This window comes from Stegodyphus dumicola, chromosome 1 (assembly GCF_044657685.1).
Source record: "Stegodyphus dumicola isolate Sdum_Otavi_A_Nest chromosome 1, ASM4465768v1".
In the NCBI taxonomy this organism is placed as follows: domain Eukaryota; kingdom Metazoa; phylum Arthropoda; class Arachnida; order Araneae; family Eresidae; genus Stegodyphus; species Stegodyphus dumicola.
In genome coordinates, this window is record NC_140768.1 from 272,617,857 (window position 1) to 272,643,440 (window position 25,584).

General features: G+C 33.3%; 1 protein-coding gene across 1 annotated transcript in view; it reads right to left on the reverse strand.

Moving 5' to 3' along the window:
- Positions 1 to 25,584, reverse strand: part of Atac1 (Ada2a-containing complex component 1) — an 89,767-nt gene that overhangs the window by 46,994 nt on the left and 17,189 nt on the right. Inside the window, exons 2-3 of the mRNA XM_035361066.2 lie at positions 12,584 to 12,854; positions 1,152 to 1,330 (exon numbers count right to left, since the gene is read on the reverse strand). Of these exons, the coding sequence (XP_035216957.1) occupies positions 1,152 to 1,330; positions 12,584 to 12,854 (450 nt within the window). The remainder of the gene's footprint in view (positions 1 to 1,151; positions 1,331 to 12,583; positions 12,855 to 25,584) is intronic.

Consider the following 25,584-nt stretch of genomic DNA (forward strand, 5'->3'; position numbering starts at 1 on the left):
ATAACAATATTAGTACCAAAAGCTGCATACATGATTTGGCAATATTCTGTAACTGACTTTTTGCAACAGAACTGGAAACCCGATATATATATTTATTATTTTGTCATAATATAAAATTTTCATTCATTAAATTTTTAAGACCCAACTTTAGTATTATAAGTTATTTGTTTTAATTTGAATTTTTGCATATTTATTATTTCAATTTCAATTTTATTTTATTTCAATTATGCAGTTTGAAGAATTTTGTGGCCATAAATCATAAATAGAGACTTTTATAGGTTTGCACAAGCCTAAAAGCCAGATACCTTGTGCAGGGAACAGAGGTTTCTACTTCCTCGATGTTTCAATGTATTCAAGCATCTCGTAGCCATCAGCAAGAAGTTATGCTGATTCACTCGTACAGGAACTGCCCATTTTTCATTAAAGTTTATTTTGTCATTGTACTGTATTTTGTTACTTTTCTATGTTCATTAATATCTACAATTCATTTTAAATTGCTTTACAATAAGAAAACGTGATTTGCTTTATAAGGAGTAAATAACTAATTACAACAGAATTTCATAACTATATAGAGGAAGTAATTTGGGTTTATGTTGACACAACAATTTTTGCAAGACTTTCAAGACAAGGACTGTGAAAATTATTTTCAAGAACTGTGAATTTTTACTATTATTTCTTTAAAAAAATTAGAACTCCAAATTTAGGACAATTTTTATAATATTTTGAGAAATCATTTCAAGAACTTTAAAAACTTACATTTATAGATAAAATAATGTTTCAAAATTATTTTGCAGTTCAAGTGAATTATACACACGCTTCTCTTGCTCACAAAATAAAAAAATTGTCATGGTGTTTTAAACTGAATAGAAAACATTTGTTTCCACATTAAATTACACTGCAGTTTTAAAAACTAAAATTAAAAAAAAAAAAAAAAAAAAAAAAAAACTTAGGTTTCTCAATGTTTACAGACATACTAATTCATAATATGTTTTCTGTACATAATTTTAATAGTATGCATGCAAAATGTTTACCTTTTAATGTATGATAGAAAATGGTATCATAGTATTAATGGACTCGGTATTCTTACATAAGGATATGGAACTTCATATTTAACTTTCATCGATATAAAAATTAGTTTTATGCCTGATTACCTGAACAGGAGTTCGATTTTCCAGACAGTTGGCAATTTTTTCCCACCTACGTGTTTCAATTTCTTCAGGGGGAAATTGCAACAGCAGTTCTTCTAAACGTCTCTGTTCCTCTACAGTCCAGTAATTATTAGGTTTACTTTGTTTTTGATCATTAGACTTGTTTGCTTTTCCTTTGCTTGCTATAAACAGTAAAGCACTTTCATAAGACGATTTGCATATTTGTATACAATAACTTTATTACAAGTAAAGAAATGAAATACGATTTATAAAATAAAATAAAATTGCACATTTAGGGCTTAAATTTGAAATATTTCTCAGTTTTTGAATGAAATTTTAATTGCAGCTTAAGTAAAACTATTTATTTATCATTAATTTAATCTTAATTTTAATTATTACTTATATATTATTTTATTTCTGTTCACCCTTCCGTTGAGATCTCGTACTTCTAATTTTAGGAAATAGGTTCTGATTACATTATGTAAGTAAAACTTGTGTACTTTGTGGCAATGGTTGAAAAAATTCAAGGCAAAAATGTTTTTGGCTAGTCTATATTTTAGGGCGCCCCTTGGATTATCGGCAAGTTGTTTCATTTATTGCCAAATTGTTGCTTCATTTATGGTAACCTATGTAGTTGAATGTTATGAAAACCCTATTATGATAAGACTGGTTGCACGATTGTGGTGAATTCGCTGCTTATTTTGTACACTGAAAAAGGCTGTATGTGATGAGATTAATGTGAAGTTTCTGTATGATTTGGAAAATAAGGGAAAAAAAGCATTGACTAGTTAGTGTGCTTATTAGTCATTATACGTGTCCTGTTTGTACGAAGGAAATGCATATGGTTGAACGTAAAGATCATTCAGATGGCTTTGAATGGGTTTGTCGCAAGAAAGGTTCATGCAAGAAATGCCACCAACAGTCCAGCACTATGCAGGATACATTTTTACTCTTATTTTTGCGAATTTATGTGGTGATGGCAGTATGCATATTCTATTTCAGATAATTTTAAAGTTTTTGGATGCTGTTAAGGAATTTTGTGCGGCATAGACTGAAGAGACAGAAATTTCTAAATATGACAAGTTGATATTTCCTTTTTGTAGTGCGTATATGCGATAATATGTATTTCCTTTTTTAGGTTATTTCACTGCATGATTTAAAATGCAGTTTATTGAGCTTCGATTGGCTACAAATTTTTGTTCAATTTTGGTGATGAGTAACTTTCGTTGAATATTATATGATGCCATCATTCTCGTGATTTTTTTAAAAGTGAAAACAGATCGATGTGTACATGGACAAAGTCAAGAGAGTGCACAATGTCAAGTTTGTGCAGTTCTCTGATGTTTTTTAAGTGAAAATAGATTAATGTATACATGGACGAGTTTGTGCAATTCTTTGCTTGTTATTTTGGATTTGTGTAGTGGCCATCTTGAAATTGTGCCTTGCCTATCGCCAATTTTCCCCAAGGGGCACACTTAAATATACTTTTACCAGATTTTCAAGTGTAGAGATTCATATACACCTTATATGTGAACATTTTATTAATAATTGTGTGTGTTATTGGCTTCAACTGGGAATTATAGCATCATTAAAGATTAAGAAATAAAATCAAAGTACATTCATAATCCTTTATGATTTTCATGACTGCCATTCAATCACTTAAATCTTAAAATCTCTGAGTAATTTTTCTAACTTCTAATTGCAACACATTTTTTTCAAACTCTTATTACGACTATACATTTTATTTATTTTTTAACAATTTAAAACATACCTTGAATCCAATATATTTAAAAACATATCTTTATAATATTTTATTGCTAAAATGGTATTTTGTACACCTTTCTGAACATTTCTATGAAAGCAACTCAAATTCAAGATAGTTGATGGCCTATGAACTTTAAATAAATCTACTACTTACAAAAAAATTTTCAAGTCAGTATATCAGCTGATGGTTGCAGACAGTAACATCCAAGCAGATTTTCATTATTCTCACACTACATTATGTACTAATGCTTGAAGAATTACAACCAAAAAAGGTAAAGTGACAAAAATAAAATTAAAATATGCTTAGAAGTCTTTATAATTTTTGCAAATGCCATTTATTGATGAACTCAAATATCTTAAATCTTTCTTTACTATCTTTGGCTGTTAACTATTGCCAGATTCCTTTCAAATTCTTATAGTTACTAAATCACAAAATACAAAAGAATTCCAATAATTAGCACACCTCCGGACCAAGGAAAGATTTTCTTTTTATTTTATAAATGTTAGGACATATTTTCTTTTGTTTTGTTTACATATTTCCCTTCCTTACTTTGCATTAAACCTGCATTATTTGCACATAAATAACTAACTAAAGCATATTCATATCTTAAAACTGTTAAATGAAGAAAATCTTGATTCATTAATTTTTTAATATAACTATCGATAAAGAAATTAATATCAATTAACACAGTGTAGAGAAGGAAATCTTTTATGGAAGTAAAAATGCATCAAAGAATTTTATGCAAAACAATGATATATCCACCAACAAAATGACTTTCGAAGTAATTTTAATAAAATAACAACAAATAAATAAATAAATACACTGTTTCCAAAACTCCAACAGCAATGATTTCCCTAAATTTTATTTCTAGCAAATTCTGTCATTGCATTTCATATATATGCATGTAAAATATAAAAAATATCTTGGCTTTGTTCTACATGAAAAGGCAACCTTTAATTAACTTTCCGCAATTTCGGAATCTTCCCCCTAGACCAGTACTTTGGAGAACATTCTGGCATGTTATGTAACTGCTGCTTTAAATGAAAAGTTTGTGCCATTTTTCATGAGACTGCTCCCTGCCATCGCTGCAATAAAACCTTGCGCTGCTCTGTCGCTTCTTCTTTCCTTTGCTAGAATAGTTATGACGTCGAAAGCTTAACCTTATTTTAATTTACATCATTATTGGATATGTAGTTTTTGAAGAATCTGAAAGAATAATGATCTGCCAGTTAAAGTGAATAAAGCTATGGAGATTTACAAAATGAAATCTTTCGGTGTCATCATTTCTGCTGTCAGCCACTCAGCCATGTCCGGATTTTGATGCCAAGCTTCATTGATGTGCCCGACTGCCAAAATATCACACGCATATGGATTAAAAACATCAGAACTGAAACTCTGGATTAATTACAAGAAATTTTTTCTATTCTTTAGACTAAAGTGAAGGTCCTCTTCTTTATCATGTTTTCTACTTTTAACACCAGAAAGATCTTATTTGAAGCAAAAAAATCTGCCGAGATTCACAATCTGTGTTTATTATAAAAAAGAGTGCTGATACAGATGCAGGAGAGGCTAAATAACCAGCTATAAAATAAATTTGCCTCTTCAACCCAAATACATTGGAGCATATTTTAGCTGAAATGTTTTATTTTTATACACATATTCAAGAAAACTGCAATTAGATTTGCTATGCTGAATTTTATGAAATTTGATATTTTGTTGTTTGCATTCAAGACTGAATGCAGATTACAGATTTCCAGTTTAAAATATACACTCTTTTCAAAAAAAAAAAAAAAAAAAAAAATCAAAGCACCAAGAAGGAGTTTTGCGATCGTGACGAAATTTGATATGCAAAAATATCTTGATCAAACATGCAAATGATCAAAATTTCAAGACAAATGAACAGGAATTGCGATCATAGCGCACATTTCTAGTACACAATTTGCAAAGTATAAAACCAGTAACAAAGGTGGAAAATTTATCTTTTTTTTTTTTTTTTTTGTTGTTGCTGCCATTGTAATTCCGTAAAGAAGCAACTAAAGATGCCATTATGACGATATCGAAGACCTTACAGACAACTAAACGTCTTCGAACGTGGTCGCATTGTAGGATTATGTGGTCGTACCGAGCAATAGGCGGCCACCTGCAGCGTAGAGACATTGCTGAGCAAAGATGTTGGCAGCAAAGGTTGCTAAAAGGAAACTGTCAACAAAATGAAGGTTCTGGAAGGCAAAGGAGCACAAAGGCGAGGCAAGATAGGATGATCGTTCGCCAGGCCCGAACTGCCCGGTATCATAGTCGACTATTCAATACACTACAGCCATGTCTATACCTCCCGTGGTACCATCCACCATCTCACAACACTTGTCTGAAATGAGGTTACACTCACAGAGGACGTTTAAGACATTTGCCTTTGACCCCACAACATCTGTGGAGTCATCTGGAGTGCTGTCGCAGCCGATCATCATGGCTGCCATCAGACTGGCATCGTATACTGTTCAGCGATGAATCCCGCTTTGCTCTTGAAGCAGATGACCACCATGTTCCTGTCTGGAGAGGTCAGAGCCAGCGGTCCCAATCAGCCTTTGTTTTACAATGTCATACAGTCATAACCCCTAATGTGATGGTGTGGGGCACTATTTCTTATGACAGCAAGTCATCTTTAGTCATCTTCCATACGTCTTTAACGATATGGTGATACCATCCTGCGGCCGGTTGCATTACCCTTCATGGCACACCAACCTGGGGCCATTTTCCAACAAGATAATGGAAGACCACACATCACTCGCATATCTCTGGAATGCCTCCATGCGGTTGATGCTCTTCCTTGGCCAGCAAGGTAACCAGATCTTTTACCAATGGCATGGTAGGCTGCCAGATTTGGGTACGACAAATTATCGTAAATCTAGAGCGACAACTGATGAATGCCTGGCAGAATGTGTCGCAGGATGACATTAGGAGCCTCTACCAATTCTTGCCTCAATGAATTCAAACATGCATTGTTGCCAGAGGCGGTTCGACCAACTATTAGTTTGAACACTCGGTGATTGTGAGCCGTGAACAAGTACTATGACCTTGATTTTTTAATCATTTTATTATATGTTTATGAGCTATACATATATTCAATTTCCTCAAAAACAACTACTTCCTTCATGGTGCTTCGATTTTTATGCAAAAGAGTGTATATATCATATTTTTTTGCCGAAATAATGCTATTTTTAAAAAAATATTTATATTGCCCATGTTTTAAAATGCCTTGCTGTAGAAAAAGGCATTGTTAACCTTTTTTGCCTCATGCCCTTTCACCATTGCTAGAAGATCATTCCTCCCCCAATGCTTTCCAAAACATGAAAAATAAATACATACATTTTTCTATATTCAGATCAATTTTTTTTTAATTTGTTTTACAAATTAAGCACAAAAAAAAGTGTAGACAATGTTGACAAATACCAGAATTTGAATGAAAGTAGTTTTTTATATTCATACACTAAAACTAAATGCTTAACAGCTAAATAAAAGGCTTACTGTATGACCTCCCTGAGGGGAATTCCCATCCGGTTGAGAAAGCCTATTCTAGAATGAATGTGAAGATCAAGTGATGTCTGCTGCCACTATTTAAAAAAAAAATTATGGACACTTCTAGTAGAATTTGGGCATCCTTGAAGTTTAAGAATAGACAGATACAAGTCATAGAACTACTTCTGCAATACATCCCCCCCCCCATTTTGATGAAAAGTTATCATGCCAAATCTAGAGCAAAAACTCTGAATTTTTTATCTAGCTACACAAATAAATATTTTGACTTGTATAAAAATTGTACAAAGAAAGCATAAAAAGGTGACAAGATTAATAATATACTACAAAACAAATATAATAATGAGTAAATTTAATGTTAAATATTATCTTCATAAAGTTGTAGCTGGGATATACAATTCGGAGACAAAAAATTTATAGTCACATTTTTTAGAGTACTGTCAAATCTTTCCAATCAGGCACTGAAGATTTCATTTGTTATCCAGGCGTTCTTGTTAGCTTTGAATGTTATTGAATAACTTTTCACATTTGAAAAATATAAGTGTTTTGCATAATAGCCAATTAATGGCAATGGAGATTTTTCATTACCCTTTTAATTCCTTTTGATTAGCTAATATCAACAACACAGTTTCATGCAAATTACCTTCTAAGCACTCTTCTTCCATGTTCTGTTGAGTAAATACTGGAGGGGAAAAATTCCACATCATCATGATTAAATTCATAATCAGAGCCATAGTTTTGCATAAATGGAAGGAAATATGTTCTTTTCTCACCCTTTGCTAACACTCTTAGACACAAAGGCACTTTTGGGGCAAAGTTTCATGATGATATTAAGTTTTTAAACTGCTACAGATGCTCCCTTTAAACTGTAACTTGTAACTGTAACTTTCTGTAACATCTTCTACCTAACGAAAACTTCTTAGCCATAACAATGCACAGATCATTTTCGTATACACATCCACATCTAGAAAAGAATATTTTAAAATTTTGCCCACTTTCCTGTTATTTTCGAAGCTGTTCTTGGCCAAATAACTGTTCTTTATGGTTACTGAGAAAACATTCAATAGAGCACTAACCTTGGTAGTAACTTCATTCCTTCATTCTTTTTTGTCAGAGGACTTCTATCCCAAAATTTTAAGATTTTCATTTTTTTGTTGAACGTATATATTTTTTCTGTTCAATGAAAAGAGAGCAAATGTCTAAACCAAAAAGAAAATCTAAAATCTCTCCACTAGTTTTACCTAGTATTTTGTCTTTTATAGTTTACCTTCTATCTCTTTTTCTATGTTCTTCCTGAGACATAACTGAGGGTTCTTTTTTTTTATCCACTTCAAGTTTTCAATTTTCTCCTTTTTAAACTTTTTAGTATGACTACCACTGCTTTTAGAAGGCTGAAACTTACTTCTTTGTGAATTTCAGCTTACAACTTTATTTACAACCAGCAGTATCATTTGGTAAAATATCATTATCATTATTTAAAACATTGCCATTCCCTTCTTCTTCATCACTAGCTTCTACAATTTCTGGGGGAACAAAAACAGTATCAGTTTCATTCTGTTCATTATTATCATCATCTGTTCCTTCATCAAAAAATCTTTGAAGGGTTTCTTCTAATGTAAGATACCTCGTTCTAAGCATTTTTAAAGCAGCCAGAACATGAACCAAAACATCGAAAGGAATAAGTATAAAAGGAGATTACCCGTTTCCTGCTGACGTTGCGTCAGTGCAACACCTGTTTTCTCTTCCTTCCCAACACAAATATAAACATCTGATTGATGTAATGTTCTGATAAACGATGACCTTGACTAAAAATAGATCACTCATAAAGACAGCATTCTTTCGTTGAATACTTTCAGCAAAAATACCTGATCGAAAATTTTGCTTTAAGTATGAGATTAATTATTAAAAACAAAATGATTGTTGAAGGTAAATATTTTTTTACAGAAATAATCTTCATAATATTCCCTACTCAAAATCATCTGCTGGTATAAAATATCCTAGTTAGTTATATTTACATATGCATTTGTTTTGACCATTGCATCAACACAACACCAGTGCCTAATGGGTTAAACCCTATAAAACAATATTTATGCAAAAAATAGCACTCCTAAAAATGCACGATCTGAGGCGGACCACCCCCCTCTAGTTACGCCACCGATAAGACATTTATTCTATTGCAACATTAGTTTTACTATATCTTGATCACAGATATCTGCTTTCTGGGCATACTACCTGTGAATAATATTTTAGATTTATTTAACAGAATCAAGATCTTAGTCATCCAAATTAAACTTTGTAAGACAAAAACAGTTGACAATCTATTTATTTGCAAATATTGATCAGAATTTTCCATTTAACCTCAGAAAACAGGCTACAGATAATTGCTTTTTAATTGTAGCTGATACTTACATAAAAAATTGCTTTAATTCATACTTCCTCTGGACAACTTATTGAGCAAAACTAATCTGTAGTGCAAGAGTCAGACTTTCTATAAACATGCAGACTATTACCAAAAAATTCAAAAGGAAAAAATAATTACAGTGAAATACTTTTTATGTTTACCTTTCCTTGTAAAGTCTGAATTTATCTTGCCATCAAAGCTTTAAATGTCTTTGTGGCAATATGTTAATTTAAAAGTAAAAGATCTAGAAAACTCACAGCATGCAATTCTTTATTTAGTTTCATTTTGCATGAAAACACATTGATAAAAATTCTTTTTAAAAAATAACACCAGGAACTTTTTGAAATTAACTTTATACAGTTCTTTCTCCCTTTTACACTTGTGAATGTATTTCTAAACCTAAATTTTTATCCAAAAAATACAGAACTAATTTTTAACTGCTAAAAATTACACTACAATAAAAGACCATCAAGATATGCTTTTTTTTTGACTCATCAAAAACAAAGTGTTCTTTTTTTTTAAGCACACCAAAAAAAAAAAAAAAAAAAAAAAAATGCTTATAAATTTTGAAAATGTAAGCATTTTCCTTTAAAAAATTTTATGGGGTGGAGAGAAAATTCATGAAAAAGTTTTAAATTATGATAGATCATAATTTATTCAAAGTGCACGATAATTAGTAATAATTAGCAAAAGAACAAAATATCTTATGCTTTGAAGGTTTTCAGGAAAAATATTTGTACTTCTTTGCTATAGTGGCTTCCGAGATTGAACTGTCATCAAATGAAATATCTTGCCAAAATCTAGCTGCATGTACCTACAGCTCGCCATGTAATCGTATATTAACACCATTTTGCATTTTTTCTCTTTCCCCGTGCTCTTATATTATTCCTTTTAGATGAGGTTTTCGAATTCGCATTATTTATTTAAAAATATACTCACTGCTTTTCTTTTTTGTGACTATGACTTTAACAATCTTTAATATACCATATATTGGGGTGAATGCAATATCATTTTTTCAAGAAAGAGGTCTTTTACCTGAAAAACAAGTATGTGAAAATAGCCACAACATGAAACTTTATGTTAACGACAAAACCATTTGGAGGTGCAGTGTTAAAAACTGCAAAAAGAAGAGACTTCTTATTGGAAATCAGTTCAGCGATTTCAGAATATCGTTTGTCAGTGCTATTAGATTTATGTGTTCTTGGGCACAGAAGTCCATGAAATGGTATAACAAACAGCTTAATGTGCGTGAAAGTGCTGTAGTTGACTGGAACAATCACATGTGATAAAATAATAATAATAATACAGATAAGGATTCTTAAAAATATTCTTAGGAAATGACATGCGAGTATTATTATTATTATATATTGTGTTGTTTATTTTTATATTCGTGCTTCATGAGCTTGATGCAAATCTAAAATCACCAAATATGGTTGTGGGTTGCTGAAACAAAGGAGTATCAAAATATCGTTAGACTAAATGAAGCACAATAATTTAGGTAATCATATTTCAAGCTTGTCCCTTCAAAAATTATAAATAAATTTATAAATAAAATAAATAATAAAGATAAAAATAAAAAGTTACATGCTGAGGATTTCAAACTATAATTATTTTATACTTAATTTTTTAATATTATGATCAAATTTCATATATCACAATCGGAGATTTCAACAGAAAATGGGGGAACCTCACTTTCTCTCTCCCTTTTTTTTGGGGGGGGGATGCACATTAAGCTTTTGAAAATTTACTGTATCTAAGATCAATTACTAATGTGCAAAGTCAGTGAATCTAAGGTCTTGACCCACTTTCATTTAAATTAAAACTAGATATGAACCGTAATACCATCGTAACACTTAATGGACATAACAGGTTGGATACTGTCTTTGACCAACAGTTATCTCTTTCCAATGAAATTTGGTCTAAAAAATTACAAATGTCGGTACTTTTAGGTTATCGGGACCGGATTAAAAAATGCATGTATGTGTGTAGGTACACACACATACATGCATTTTTTAATTATATATGTGTGTGTGTAGGTACACACACATATGCACTTACACATACATACCTGAATCCGATTCCGATAACTGAAAAGTACCCAAACATCAAGGTGCTCTTTGCTCAACAATGCCGAATTGTACTAAGTACAACTACAAGTACAACCATCATCCTCAACAAATGTTGTCATTGGACAAAACAGAATGTCTTTTTCTTACTTATCTTGCCATGTACATAACTACTTCTCAGAGTTTTTACACTTAACAAAAAATACGATCTTTAATATATCTTTTGAATTTAATGAATATGTTATAGGGATTTATTTAACTAACAGTTAACTTTTAGTTTAAAGCAATTTCCTTTCAGTCTCACTTTCACCGACGCTCTCTTCCCAAAATGTTACTAAGCTACAGTGTGTGCATTCAAATGAGGTAGAAGTGGTATTTAAGGGAAGGTTTTGGGAAGTGATTTTAGACGTTGCTATCTTGAATTACTAGTAATCAGATTTCAGTGGCACTGAGTGCTTCTAGCCATTAGACTGACCATTTACACTGACTTTTACCAGTCAGAGCCTTCCTGCGCCTTAAATTATCCTGTGAGCCATTAGGCAAAACTTACTACAGTCAAAAGTCTTTAATCCGGACTTGTTGGGACTTCAGCGATTCCGGATTATCGTTGTTTCCGGATTATATATCATCAATTTAAATCTGGTAAGATGGCATGCAGAAATTATAAAATTAAAAATATGAAACCATAATTTATGAAATAAAGAGCAATTATGATCTAAAGGGTATCAAAATTTACAAAAAAAAAAAAAAAAAAAAGCTTAATATTTATTTGTTTACTTTATTAAACATTTCTTTCAATGCGCGCATGCGTAAAGCATACATTACCCATAGTCGAAATTAGAAAATTGCAGCCAAAATCTATTTGATGTGTATTTGTGATATTTAAAATGACGAGGAATTTGATTTAAATCACATGAAAGACGGAGTACATATTGATGAAATACTACATTTAGTAAAGAATTATAAGCCGAATAAAATAAAAACATCTGTCCTGAAGATAAGGATAGTGCTGACAGATCAACTTCCAGTTCATAGCGCGGCGCGAAGTCCCCCCCCCCACACACACAGAGCAGCGTGAAATTCATAAACGGATTACGGAATGGTTACAGAAACAAAGGATATGAATGCTTTTATCCATTTTTTGCAGCAATTCCACTTTTTGTTTGCTGGACATCCAAACATGCTTTCGCTTTGTAGATCCATTGGTGGCTCCAGAATCGGAAATTCTTTTTGACATAATCAACAGTTCAAGCTTACTTTTATAAAATTGCTCTAACAGTCTGCAAAAAATAATAAGCCAGATTCAATTTGACGATTAAGGAACAACGCAATCTGCAACATGTGAACAGATAAGTGAAACAGATAATTAGATGATTTTAGCTTAGATTATACCGTTCGTTATACATTAAACATTCGCAGAAAGTTTGTAGGTCCGGATTATAGATCATTCCGGATTATGGACATCTGGATTAAAGACTTTTGACTGTATATTTTATTTTAAGTTCATCATTACCTGTTATGAGTTAAGCCAGAAGTGCTGGCTTTTATATATGTCAAAGTGGTCCATATCTACTTTTTAAGTCATTTTCCATACCATATCCAGATATGGACTAATACCTACAATTTCAATTTTAAAATACATTAAGTGGTGTCTGTAAAATATAGGAAATACCATTTCTGGAAAAGTCTAGTGATGTCCTTGTAGAAAGTCGAGTTAGTTGCCTCCTTCCAAAAGCAGCAGCATTTCCACTCAGAGCATATTTACTCCAATCTATGACTGGCAATTGGTGAATTTTTTGAGGGTCAGGAATGTTCATATTTTCTTTCCTTTGTAGCTTTTCCACAAAAGCAATAGGATCTGATAAAGCCTCTTCTTGACATTGTAAAAGTCTGTCTAAGTCCTTGATAGCTTTTGATCGTTGAGCTTCAAGTATAACGATAGACTAAAAAAGGAAACGTACAAAAACATGAAACAAAATAATATTTCAATTTAAAATGCATTTTAAAAGTAAATAATGTGCAAACTTTAGGACTCTGGAACTAAAGCATTGAGACATTTATTCAATATCTATTTTTGAAGTCCAAAATTCTTTTCAAGTCCTGATTAAAAAATAATGACTTTCATAATTATTTTTAAAAACATTTATTAATGTGCAAACTTTAGGACTCTGGAACTAAAGCATTGAGACATTTATTCAATATCTATTTTTGAAGTCCAAAATTCTTTTCAAGTCCTGATTAAAAAATAATGACTTTCATAATTATTTTTAAAAACATGCAATAAACATCAAAAAATGTTTTCAAAGATACTTATTACAAGCATCAGTTTAAAAAATTTCGGTTAAAGTATATTTAAGGGTGCTCCTTGGATTACTGCTAAGTTGTTGTTTTATTTATCACAAAGTTGTTGCTTCATTTATGATAACCTGAGTACAGGCCCACACCAAGCCTAATGGGCACCGTCGTGCAAATGTCTAGCAAGCGCCTTGATGTAGTGACGATATTAAAGGGAAATTGCTTTTGGTTAACATTTCAAATGAAGCATTATTAACAGAATAATATGAAAAACCAAAAACAAATAAAAAATAAAAAAATAAAAATTACATTTAAACTTTTGTCTAAATATGCAAACATTTTGTGCTTTGTTTAAACCCACACTCAAACATATTTATTGAAGAACTATACATACATTTATGTTATAAAAAGCCGCCGAACCGGTATCGTGGTTAGCGTTGCTGACTGCCACGCCGAGAGGCCCGGGGTTTGGATCCCGGAGAAGACATGAATGTTTGTTAATGTATAGTGTCCTTGCGGCTTGGGGGACACTCTAATATGCGAGTGGGGGGGATAGAGGGGGTAAGTCGCCACACACAATGAACTGGAAGTTGATCTGTTAGCACTATCCTTATCTTCAGGGCAGATGTTTTTATTTTATTTGGCTTATAATTGCTTACTAAATGTAGTATTTCATCTCGATGTACTCCGTCTTTGATATGATTTAAATCAAATTCCTCGTCATCATAATTCGCGTCCGATAGTGAAGAAAGTGACACAGAGGTTATTGAAAACGAAAAAATTTCGATTGACAAATTAGTCGGTATTCTCGACACAGCAATTATAGGACTTGAACAGCAGTACTTTGTAACTGAACAAGAAATTATGTCTGTTTATAGAATTAAAGAGAATGTATTATCACATAAAACGAAGCAACTTAAACAACTTACATTAAAAGAAATGTTTGATAAAGTAAATAAAATATTAAGCTTTTTTTTGTAAACTTTGATACCCTTTAGATCATAATTGTTCTTTATTTCATAAATTACGGTTTCATATTTTTAATTTTATAATTTCTGCATGCCATCTTACCAGATTTAAACTGATGATCTATAATCCAGAAAAATCAATAATCCGGAATCGCCGAAGTCCCAACGAGTCTGGATTAACGACTTTTCACTGTAATATACTAAACGCATTGCAAACCAAATACAGTACAAAGTCTGTATCCGGACTCGTCGGGACTTCATCGATTCCGGAATAGGAATTTTTCCAGATTATAGATCATCAATTTAAATCTGGTAAGATGGCATGCAGAAATTATACAATTAAAAATTTGAAACCGTAATTTATGAAATAAAGAGCAATTATGATCTAAAGGGTATCAAATTTTACAAACAAAAAGCTTAATATTTATTTGTTTACTTTATTAAACATTTCTTTCAATGCGCGCATGGATAAAGTTTGTGGCTTTGAGGTCCGGATAATGGACGTCCAGATTACGGACTTTGTACTGTATAGTGCTGAATACTATTTATTATCTTAAAATTAAAAACAAATTAATATATATGTATAAGAAGTTTGCACTGAATAAATTGTTGTTCGCAAACTCTTTTGTGATTACCCTGTTATAATCACAATTTTCATATTGCAATTAAACAGGGCACAAAAAATGCTCTAAGTCTGATATCTAGGGATATATCCAAAATTCTTTTCGGCACACTATGTTGTTGACAACGATATAGCACAAAGTTTCAACCGGGATGCTACACTTCTTCCAAAAGTTTACAAAAACTGCAGTTCACGCAGTGAGATCTATACTATTTATATCGCTTTGATTTTTATTAGTTAATTATAGAATTAATTCTGCTTCTTGCAGGTTTTGACATAAGTTGAGGTGATCTGATGTGTGAATGAAAATATGTGACGCCGATGCGTATGTAAGGGAACAGGGGGCACCATAGACGCGTTTGACAAATTGCTCAGTCCTTATTTTGTGTCTACTGTTGCAATTGTAGTAATTTGTGCAACATTTATCTTTTTCGTAATTTTATTTTATTTTTTTTTTTTTTTGGCGATTGCTTGTTATTTTTTTCCTACATAAAAAAAAAGGTAAGTGCAGTTACATACTATGTTAAACTTAGGTTAGCTTTTTAATTGAGAAAAGTTACAATCTGAGCATAATTACTCGAAGTTTTTCTTTTTTAATATGAGCCATTTGTTTAATAAACTAAAAATTATGATTTCTCGTGAAGATAGGATTGACATATTTACAGAGTAACTACTCAACTTAAAATATACCTATTTGAGATTTGAAGTGAAGTAAAAATGTGCAAGGTATTCTGAAATAAAAAAATTGGCCATTTTCCGATTTTTAGCTACATGGAAAACCGAAGGAAAATGTTTTGTTATTTTATTAAGTCTTAAATACGTACTTTAAGTTTGATTTATTAAATAAATACTTTAAATTTGATTGTATTTACTTTAATAAACAAAAGAGTACCACCACCTACTTGAATTATTTGGTGTTGATCTAATTGTTCATATATTTTCCAAGCAATGGTTTATGATATACTCACTTTTGAGAAGTAAGGTAAAATATTTCAACAGTGACTTTCTGAGTGTTTTCAAGAAGTGCTTCACGCAGTAGTTCTTATAATAGCTATTTTCTACTTTTATTTTTACTTCCACTTTTTCTGTTTTCATTTTTTCCCACATGTCCGAAGAAACAGAAAAAACTATCTGAGTATCAGCATATAATTAAGAAAAAGAAAGTGAGAGGAAGATTTAATAAATCAGAATTTTAAAATTACTCTGTTTTTCCAAAACCCAAAAAATACCCAAACTGACACTACTAGCACTAGTTGTCCATCAACGTCTTAGCTACCATTGAAATTACCAAAAGAACCAAATATCAGAAAGAGTTCGAAAGTGCTTTTACCCAGAAATTACCTTTAATGCAGGCGGTCTAAGAAGAAATACTTTTGAACTCTGCAATTTCTGCAGTAGATACCCATTTGCCTGTGCCTGATGATTTCGGATTATGCCTAAGTCCATTATTGCCATTCCAAGTTTAAGCCTGGATATTATCAAAATCTGAATTCGAGTTTCAGTTTCCCAAAAGACAAAAATGGATTAAAATTTTTTTAGATGTACTTTTGTCGAATCTTGCCAAACAACGAAAGAGTTAATCCGATTTCTTAGAACGATTACGAAAGAATAAACTCGTTAATTCGGAATTTCGTATTTTATTAAAAAAAGAGACTAAAAGTATTGGCGCAAAGTTATTGAAAGAATTATCTCTGAGATTCAGTTTTTAGCCAAACAAAACTTAGCCTTCTGTGGTTCCAGTAACAAATTATTCGAAAGAAATACACTGCTGGCCACCGTAAATACAACACCCTGAAGGAAGCATATAAATAACATGAAATTTACAACATGTATTAGCAGAGGTGAGATATGCAAATGATTAGAATTTCAGCACAGATGCACATCATGCGCACTTGTGGCGCCACTTCAAAGCACTATTTAAGGCTTGGAGTTTTCGACAATTTCAAGTTTGGCAATTGTGTTTTTCTCGTGGTAAAAAAAAAAAAAAAAAAAAAAAGATCAATTATGCCTCATAGTAAACACGAATCCTCGTTTGATCAAGCATCCGAGTTCGACAGAGGAAGTGGCCTATCGAGAGTGTGGATTATCTTTCAGGGAAATCGGTAGTCATGTTGGACAAAACCAAACAACTGTAATGCGGATATGTGACCGGTGGATGCAAAAGGGTAGGACGGACCGACGTGTTCGATCGCATCCACCTCAGTGCACCACTTCACGTGATGACAGGAACATTGTGCGCATGGCAGTGACGGATCACTCAGTCACATCATGAACCATAGCACAGCACATTCAGTCTGTAACACATCATCCAGTGTCTGCGCATACCATTCGATGCCAATTACAGCACAGTGGTCTGTCCGCAAGCCGTCCATTACTTCGTCTACCCTTGACACAGGACCACAGACGTCTCCGCCGCCAATGGTGTGATGAAAGAAGGATGTGGACGGCAAAATGGAATGAAATTGTCTTTACTGGCAAGTTACTCTTCTACCTGCAACACCACGATGGTTGGATTTGAGTCTGGAGACACCGTGGAGAGAGGACGCTGAACAGTTGCGTTATGCACCACCACACTGGTCCTGCACCAGGTATTATGGTATGGGGCAGTATTGGATATCACTCTCGCACTCGTCTAATACACATTGCCGATACTTTAAACAGCCAGCGCTACATCTCCAAGGTGTTGGAGCCAGTTGTCCTTCCTTACCTTCAGGTCTTCTCCACAGCCATATTTCAACAGGATAATGCGCGACCACACGTGGCACACATTGTGCAAGTGTTCTTCGTCAATTGCCAGATTGAACTGCTTCCCTGGCCGGCTGGCTCTCCGGATCTTTCGGCAATAGAAAACATGTGGTCCATGGTTGCTGAACGATTTACCCAGATTACATCCCAAGCTGCCACACCAGATCAACTTTGGCAACGTGTGGAAGCTGCTTGGTCTGCTGCACCCCAAGAACACATCCAAAGTCTCTTTGAATCAATGCCGAGGCGTATGGCAGCAGTGATCTCCAACAATGGTGGCTACTCTGGCTACTGATTCTGAAAGGAACCACACTTCACAGAAGTCTATAAATTTAATCATTTGATACTTGGTCAACATGTTATCTGCTAAATAAATTTTGTTGTGATATCTCTTGTCTTTCTTGGTGTTGCAATTTGGGTGGCCAGCAGTTTAATAATTTTTTAAAGTGCATAGAAATGATCACAAAATTTGACCTTATCATTTCTGTATATACAGTTATGTGCAAAAGTTTAAGACCAGTAGCCGTTTTCCTGTATTTTAACAGAATGCACCATGTGTTGATTCCATCAAATGCTTTCAATTCTATAAATATAACATGGTCTCGTTCATCAGTAGTACGTTATTGTATTTTGCGTACACAGTGTTGTTGTATAAGTCTTGTAATGGGTAAAAAACCTTCACTTACTGTTGAAAAACGGACAAAAATAGTGGCCCTGCATGAAGTTGGCTTTGCTGAACGTGAAATAAGTTTGAAGGTAAATGTCAGCAAGACAAGCATGCAGCAACCTATCAGTAAATTGAAAATTTCGAGAAATTATACGTATCTTATGAGAAACGGTCTCCCAAGAAAAACTTGTGCACGTGATGATCGTGTGATAAGAAGAATGATCTTCGAAGTCCAACAACCTCCTGCAAATCAAATTAGAGCTGCTCTGGCTGCAAAGGGTACCAACGTCAGTTCGAGTACTATTTCAAGACATTTGACTATAGATTTTGGCTTATTTTCTTATAAACCTGCAAGGAAACCTCGACTTATTAAAGTATGAAAAAGGAATGACTGACTTTCGCCAGACAATATCAGAATTTGACTGAACAACAGTGGAGTACAGTGTTATTTTCCGATGAGTCAATGTGCAGCAATTTTCTGCATGTGCTAAACGTATTCGCTGCCCATCTGGGAAAAGATATGATGACAGATACACGATTCCGTCAGTGAAACACTTTCCAAGCCAGATGATATGGGGTGCAATATCTGCATCTGGTACAGCTGCTGTATATTTCCTGCCACCTAAAACCACGATGAACGGCAATCGGTACCTTAATTTGTTACATGACAAGTTTAAGCTTCACTTGGATGTTCACAGATGTTCAATTTTCATGCATGATAAGGCTCCGTGTCACAGTGTAAGGAATGTTAAGGACTGTCTGAGGGCTACTCAAATCCAAGTGCTTGATTGGCCAGGTAACAGCCCAGATTTGAATCCCATAGAGAATCCACGACATTTTGTGAAAAATAAAGTCACAGAGAAGCTATCATTCAGTGCTACAGACCTTGTTGAAGCAATAAAGCATGTGTGGTGTACAGAGATTTCTCAAGCTTACTGCCAGTCTCTTGTTCATAGCATGCCTAAAAGAATTGCAGCAGTGATAAAAAATAAAAGAGGTTCGACAAAATACTGACTACACTTCAATAATCTTAAAGTCTATTTTTCCATTTATAATATATGTTTTTGTTGCGGAATTTCAATAAATCTGATTTTTCCATGTCTGGTCTTAAACTTTTGCACACGACTGTATTAAAACTATGAATATGAAACTAAAAAAATATGCTTCATTACCTTAGAGATAAAATTCAAAATAAAAAAATTAGCTTATTGGGGATAATATAAAGCAAATTATTTTAAATAAAGTCAAATAGGGAAAGCATTTTTCTATTTTACTTGTTTGTACCCCTTATGCCAGCCATCAAATTTTGTGTTACAACACATACTAATGGTGGAAGAAGAACATTATACTTATTAAAGTCCTTATGAAGAAAATGGTTTAGATATTAATAATTTAAGCGGTCAAGAATATGAAAATGGTTCAAACATGAGAGATAAACAGTTTTCGAGTAATTATGCTCAAATCGTAGCTTTTCCGTATAAAAAGTTAATCTAAGTTCAACATAATGTGTAATTGCACCTTTTTTTAATGCAGAAAAACAATAACAACAAGCAATCACAAAAAAGGTAAATGTTACACAAATTACTGCGATGGCAACAGTAGACACAAAATAAGGATTAAGCAATTTGTCGAATGCGTGTACAACTTACATATGCATTGGCATCAAGTATTTTCAAGTACAAATAAGACAGAAGAAACGAACTCATGACCTGGTTATACCTTTTGGTCAAATAGACAGTGTGCTAGGTATCCAGCAAGCTCGAGGTTGCCTTAACACAAACACCCCAACCCCTAGAGGCGATCCAAGAGGCCGCTAACCTATTGGTCGAGCCGACAAGTTAAGACTACGCTGATTTTATTTTGAGTCGACAGGAATACTCAGCAACTCACATTCCACATCCCCATTCTGGAAAGATGGTAAAAACATCTGCCACCAACAAAGGCCCCAACCCCGGACAGCAGAACGAAGTCACTTAAACACCTGGCTACCAATCCGGCCTGCTAACACTACATCATGGTATACAGATGTCAGCTTTAGGCGCAACGAGAAGGAACCGAAGAAGGATATGAAAAATGCAGTTTTGAGGTTCCAGGTGCCGACTAGAAACCTCAAGCAGTTTAAAGGCTCGCTTGAATTCGCCAGCTCCACCAACGGAGGTGTTTTGGCCCGAACAACCATGAATATCTGACTATATAACTCCACCACAACCAACGGAATGGACAAGACAGTACCACTCGGTCTCTGCTGAGCGTCCAAAACTGTGGCTTAGTCTCTGCTGAGCCACGGTTTTAGACGCAATGTTGGTTTATATGGCGACCCTTTTTATGTGGAAACTTGCATTTTACTCTAGTAGTTTTAGTTGCTAGTTGGTTCATGAGGTGTGTGGTTTTAAATGATTTATGATGCAACGAAAGACGTATTGGCAAAATTTTAGTCATGTGCCGGGTACAACTATTTTTGGGGTGGCTATTTGGTGGTTTACATATTTTTCCTTCATTGTTCTGAAATGGGAGAAGATGCTTTTAACAAATTTGTGGTGAAAAATTTTTGGTGATATTTGAAATTGGTATTTCTGTCGTTCGAAGAAGCATTCATTCATGGTAAGTGCATGTTATTTTATTTTTGTTCTTCTTTTGTAGAATGTTATGTTCATTCAAACTAAACTAAAATAAATTTATAAATTTATAAAACTATAGCTAAAATAAATTTCAAACAATTTTTTTAAAAAGTTTTTTTAAAATTTATTTTAGTTATTTTTAGTTTATTTTATTGATTAGTGCACAATGCTCCGATTGTGCAATTCGTAGATTTTTTTTTTTTAAGTTTAAACAGAACGCTGTGTATATTGTATTCTTGAAATTTATTGTTGTTATGCTAATTTATTTAAGCTAGATGTACGTAGTTTGTAGATTCCTTCGCTGCCTAGATTGTGCAATTCGTAGATTTTTTTTTTTTAAACAGAATGCTGTGTACATGATATTCTCTGAAATTTATTGTTGTTATGTTAATTTATTTAAGCTAGGTGTGCGTAGTTCCTAGATTTCTCCGCTGCATAGATTGTGCACTTCTGTGATGTTTTTTTAAGTTAAAACATATCACTGTGTACATGGATTTTTGTCAAATATTTTTGGTTAGAAACTTTGTTTTTGCTATCTAAATCTTCTTTTTGTGGTTCAGATTTTTAGCTTAAATTGTCTGTTCAAAACATGGTTTTTGCACACATTTTAGGCTTAAAGTTTGAAATATAGACAAAAAAATTTAGGTAGTAATATGGCGGTGTGGATTTTCTCGGCAAGTATATGAGTAGTTCCTCCATCTCTAATGGCTGCCAAAGCAAGATTTGAGCTTCGCAGACAGCTCGCCGGGCAGAGATTGGAAAAGGAGGAAACAAGCTACATTCCAGGGATGGGTTCTGCGTAACACTGTTCCTCAAGACCGTAGCTCCTTGGGAACCTTATTTTAGAGATAACCCTCGTATATCACAGGCTGAAATCTAAGCCATTCTTTCTCATTCCTGTGATACTACTTCTGGGCTACTTTAAAAAAATTACACTTGGTGCAAAATCCAGCTTATAACAGCAAATTAAATGAAAGTGAGCCAAGATAATGTTTAGAAAAGTAGTTTCAAAATTTGAAAAATATAATACATTTATATAATTTAGATTTTTTTGGGGGGGGGTGTTTTATAAATTAAACAAGTATAAAAAATGCTGATAAATACCAAAACTTGAATAAAAGTATTTTTGTATATTCATAAGCTAAAACTAAATATTTCAATAAATAAAAGGCTAACGTAAATAAAGGCCTCTGAAGCTATGAAATTCTCCTGAATGGGGAATTCCCCTCCAAATGAGAACTCCTGGTTTAGAAAGAAAACAAATATAGCTAACAAAAATATGCATCTTCAACATTAACCCTCTAAGTGACCAAGCCATGGAAACAGAAGAGAGAAACATGCCAAAGTGAAACATAAAATTAGCAAAACAACAACATTTTGTGTTTGACATAGATTTAGTCAAGATCTCAACTAGTTTCAAAGCCAAGCAGATGCAGGTCCCTCTTTATCAGAATCCTCTTTTTCTTTAATAGTGCCAACTTCATAAAAGTTTTGACTAATAATTCTAAGAAGACCAGTGGCCACTCGTAAAACTTTATATTAATTCAGGGGTGCATGAGCACCGCACCTGGAGGCAAAAACTGGTCTTAGTGGCAAGTCATAAAGGAAGGCAGTAAGTTGATCTAAAATGAATTTCGATTTTTATGCAGTTTAAAAACTTGAATTTATTTATGCAGTAAATGAGGTATTAAGTAGGTGCTGGGAGCAAATGTGTGAGTTTCTGATTGGAAGTTCTTAGATGACTGAGCAGCTAGATACGAGAGAATTTCGTAGATCATGTGACTGAACGTTGCAATATGATTGTTGCGTATTTGCTTTTAGCATAAAATCACAAAAATGCAAAAATAATTAAGAAATTATCAGAGTCCTATAAATAATTAGGTAAAACACATCTGCACAAGGTAAAGTAATCTTAATTCCCGACAACAAAAGTAATTAATGGCATTTGAAAGCTAAATCATTCTGAAATAGCAGAAATGGGCAGGAGATCACATGGTCCAATCAGAGTTAAGGAAACTGAGTGCAGGAATTCATCTAAGTATGTTGAAGCAATTCACTAGTAACACATAAAAATACACTATTTAAAATTACAAAGTCCATTTGGCTATGTCAAAATAAAGCAAAGTTCTATCTTTGCAGGTGAAAATCACAAAAACACAGTCCAAAGCTTTGTCATAAGCACAGCCTTTACATAACACTAAGTACTTGAATGAATAGCAGATAAAATAATAAGATGAAAAATGAGAATTAAAATATTTACATTATGTACAATTCACTATTTGTGATTATGATGAATGGATCATGGTCGCTTGACTATACTTTCGATGGTGGGGTCATAGTTAACAAGATTTTTGATAGCTTCATAAAGTGAGTTACAGATACTATTGAAGAAATTATTTGCAGTGATGAGAATCTGTTCTTGAAACTCCGGGATTTTCAGATCATCATAAATAATAGTGTTTCGCACGAACCATGGGGCATCTGCCATGGCACATTAGCACTTTATTCTGGAGAACGCTAATTTTCCTTCTATTTGTTTTACTTGCAGTCGCCCACGCCAGGATGGCGTACAGTAGGATAGGCCTAATAAGAGTCAAGTAAAGAGTACATTTGGTTCTTAAGTTCAGTTTTGACTTCCTTCTGATTAACCCTCTGACTGCTCAATTTGTGGACCGAAATCGCTTCAAAAATTGTGTAATTTTTATTTTCATATTTTAAATCTACATATATTGGAGAATTGAAAAATGCACTTTTCTTTCTAGAAAACATTTTTTATATATATTTTTATCATAAGAAACTAAGTTGCCAGAAAAACAAATTTCAGATGTTATCAGCAAAAAAAAAAAAAAATTTTTTTTTAAATAAATTTCAGCCAAATTCCAGGTAATTTCTATTTATTGCATAACATAAAAAAGTAAAATGTATAAAATTTAAGAAAATATGAAGCACTGAGGGGAAAATACCTTAGAAATGCAGTTTAGAATGATAGAGTTCAAAACAGGGTTCAAGGCAAAGTCCAACTTCAGAGTCTTTGCACCAGATTCAATAAATCTAATTAATAATCAATCTAATAATTAATCTAATTAATAATTCAATAATTTTATTAAATAATCAGGATAATTGCTGAACGTTTTCTAGCAGCCATTTCTGTACGAAAAGTTTGAGTGGTAATACGACGTGCCTTCAAATGCCGCAATTTAGTGGACAGCTAATGATATCTGTTGGCCAAAACGTAAACTAAACATCTAATACTGTATATAATTTATTTCAATGGTTAAATAGGAAAAAACTGGATGCGCTCCTCAATAAAGGAAGAAAAACACATGCCCGCGGAAATCGCGGGATGAGCAGTTTTTGCTACATTTAAGTTGCCCGTGGAAATCGTGGGATGAGCAGCCAGAGGGTTAATGAGTAAATCACCATAAAGGCAGCATTCCCTTTATTTGTACCATAATTGATGTGCTCCTAAAAGGTGAATTGATTATCTATGAAAACTCCGAGTTATTTATATGAGCTTGCAGTAGGGATTAGAATGTTGTCAATCCTTATGTCAATATCAACTGAGAAATATTTTCAATATTGTCTATAAGGAATGATGCAACATTTTGTAGGGTTTAGTTTAATCTTCCAGAGTTTACACCAGTCTTCTATTATTTTTACATGTTGCTCTAATTTATTAACTGCATGCTGAGGGTTTAAGGAGTTAGTCAGTATTACGGTGTCATCCGCATATTTGACTATCTTAGAACTTGCTGGGTTTGGCCTATCTGAGACATAAATGTTGAAATTTCTCGCCGAAATAACCGAACCTTGCGGTAAACCTCTGTGAATTATTTTCTTCTATGATAAAGAATCTCCGCATCTCACTTGTAAAGTTCTTTCTTCAAGATATGAAATCATTAGTTTTAGAAAACCATCCAGCAGTGAAAATTGGACAATTTGTAGATAAGCCGTGCATGCAACACTCAATCGAAAGCTTTTTCGAAATCAATGTAGCATGCAGCGACTCCATTTTTCTTACGAAATTCTCCAGCAATAAATTCAATAAGATTAAGAATTTGGTGAGCGATCGCGTGGCCTTTTTTGAAACCAAATTGTTGATTATCCAGAACATTAATACGGTCAATATAAGAATTAAGTCTATCAGATTGCAGGGAGGAACATCATTTGGTTTTTCCCGGGTTTCAGTAGCATTATTATAATGGAATGTTTCCACTGTCTAGGAAAGTACGCTAACCTGATGCAAGCATTGAATAAGTTACAAAGTAGTACTATACAATTTCGGGGAAGAGCTTGTAATGCCTCGTTATTAATTTTGTCGTAGCCTCTTGCTTTCTTTTTTAAAGTTTTTTAATCATGTCTTTAACTTTACTAGGGAAGGTGAAAGTGATAAAATTATTCTTTTTAGCAAGATTTCTTCAACAGTATCGTTTACGTCAAATTCATGTTTTGAACCTTCTTCTGTGTGTTTTTCGAAGATCTTTTCTAAGCTCTGTGACATAACTTTCGCAATTTCTTCTTCAGAATTCAGAAGTTGACCAGTTGATTCAGAAGTGACATAGTTAATAGGATGCTGGATGAGCAAAGTGAACTGGCAATTCTCCAAACCATGTTCGGCTGTAAATCGATGTTTTCTAGCAGGGAGTCTCAACTGTTTGAATGGAAGTTAATGATTTCCTGTCAAATTTTTCTAGTAAGATAGTTAACATAAGCTTTACCTCTGGTTGCTCTTGTGAGCTGCCAAAGTTTCCTTTGCCG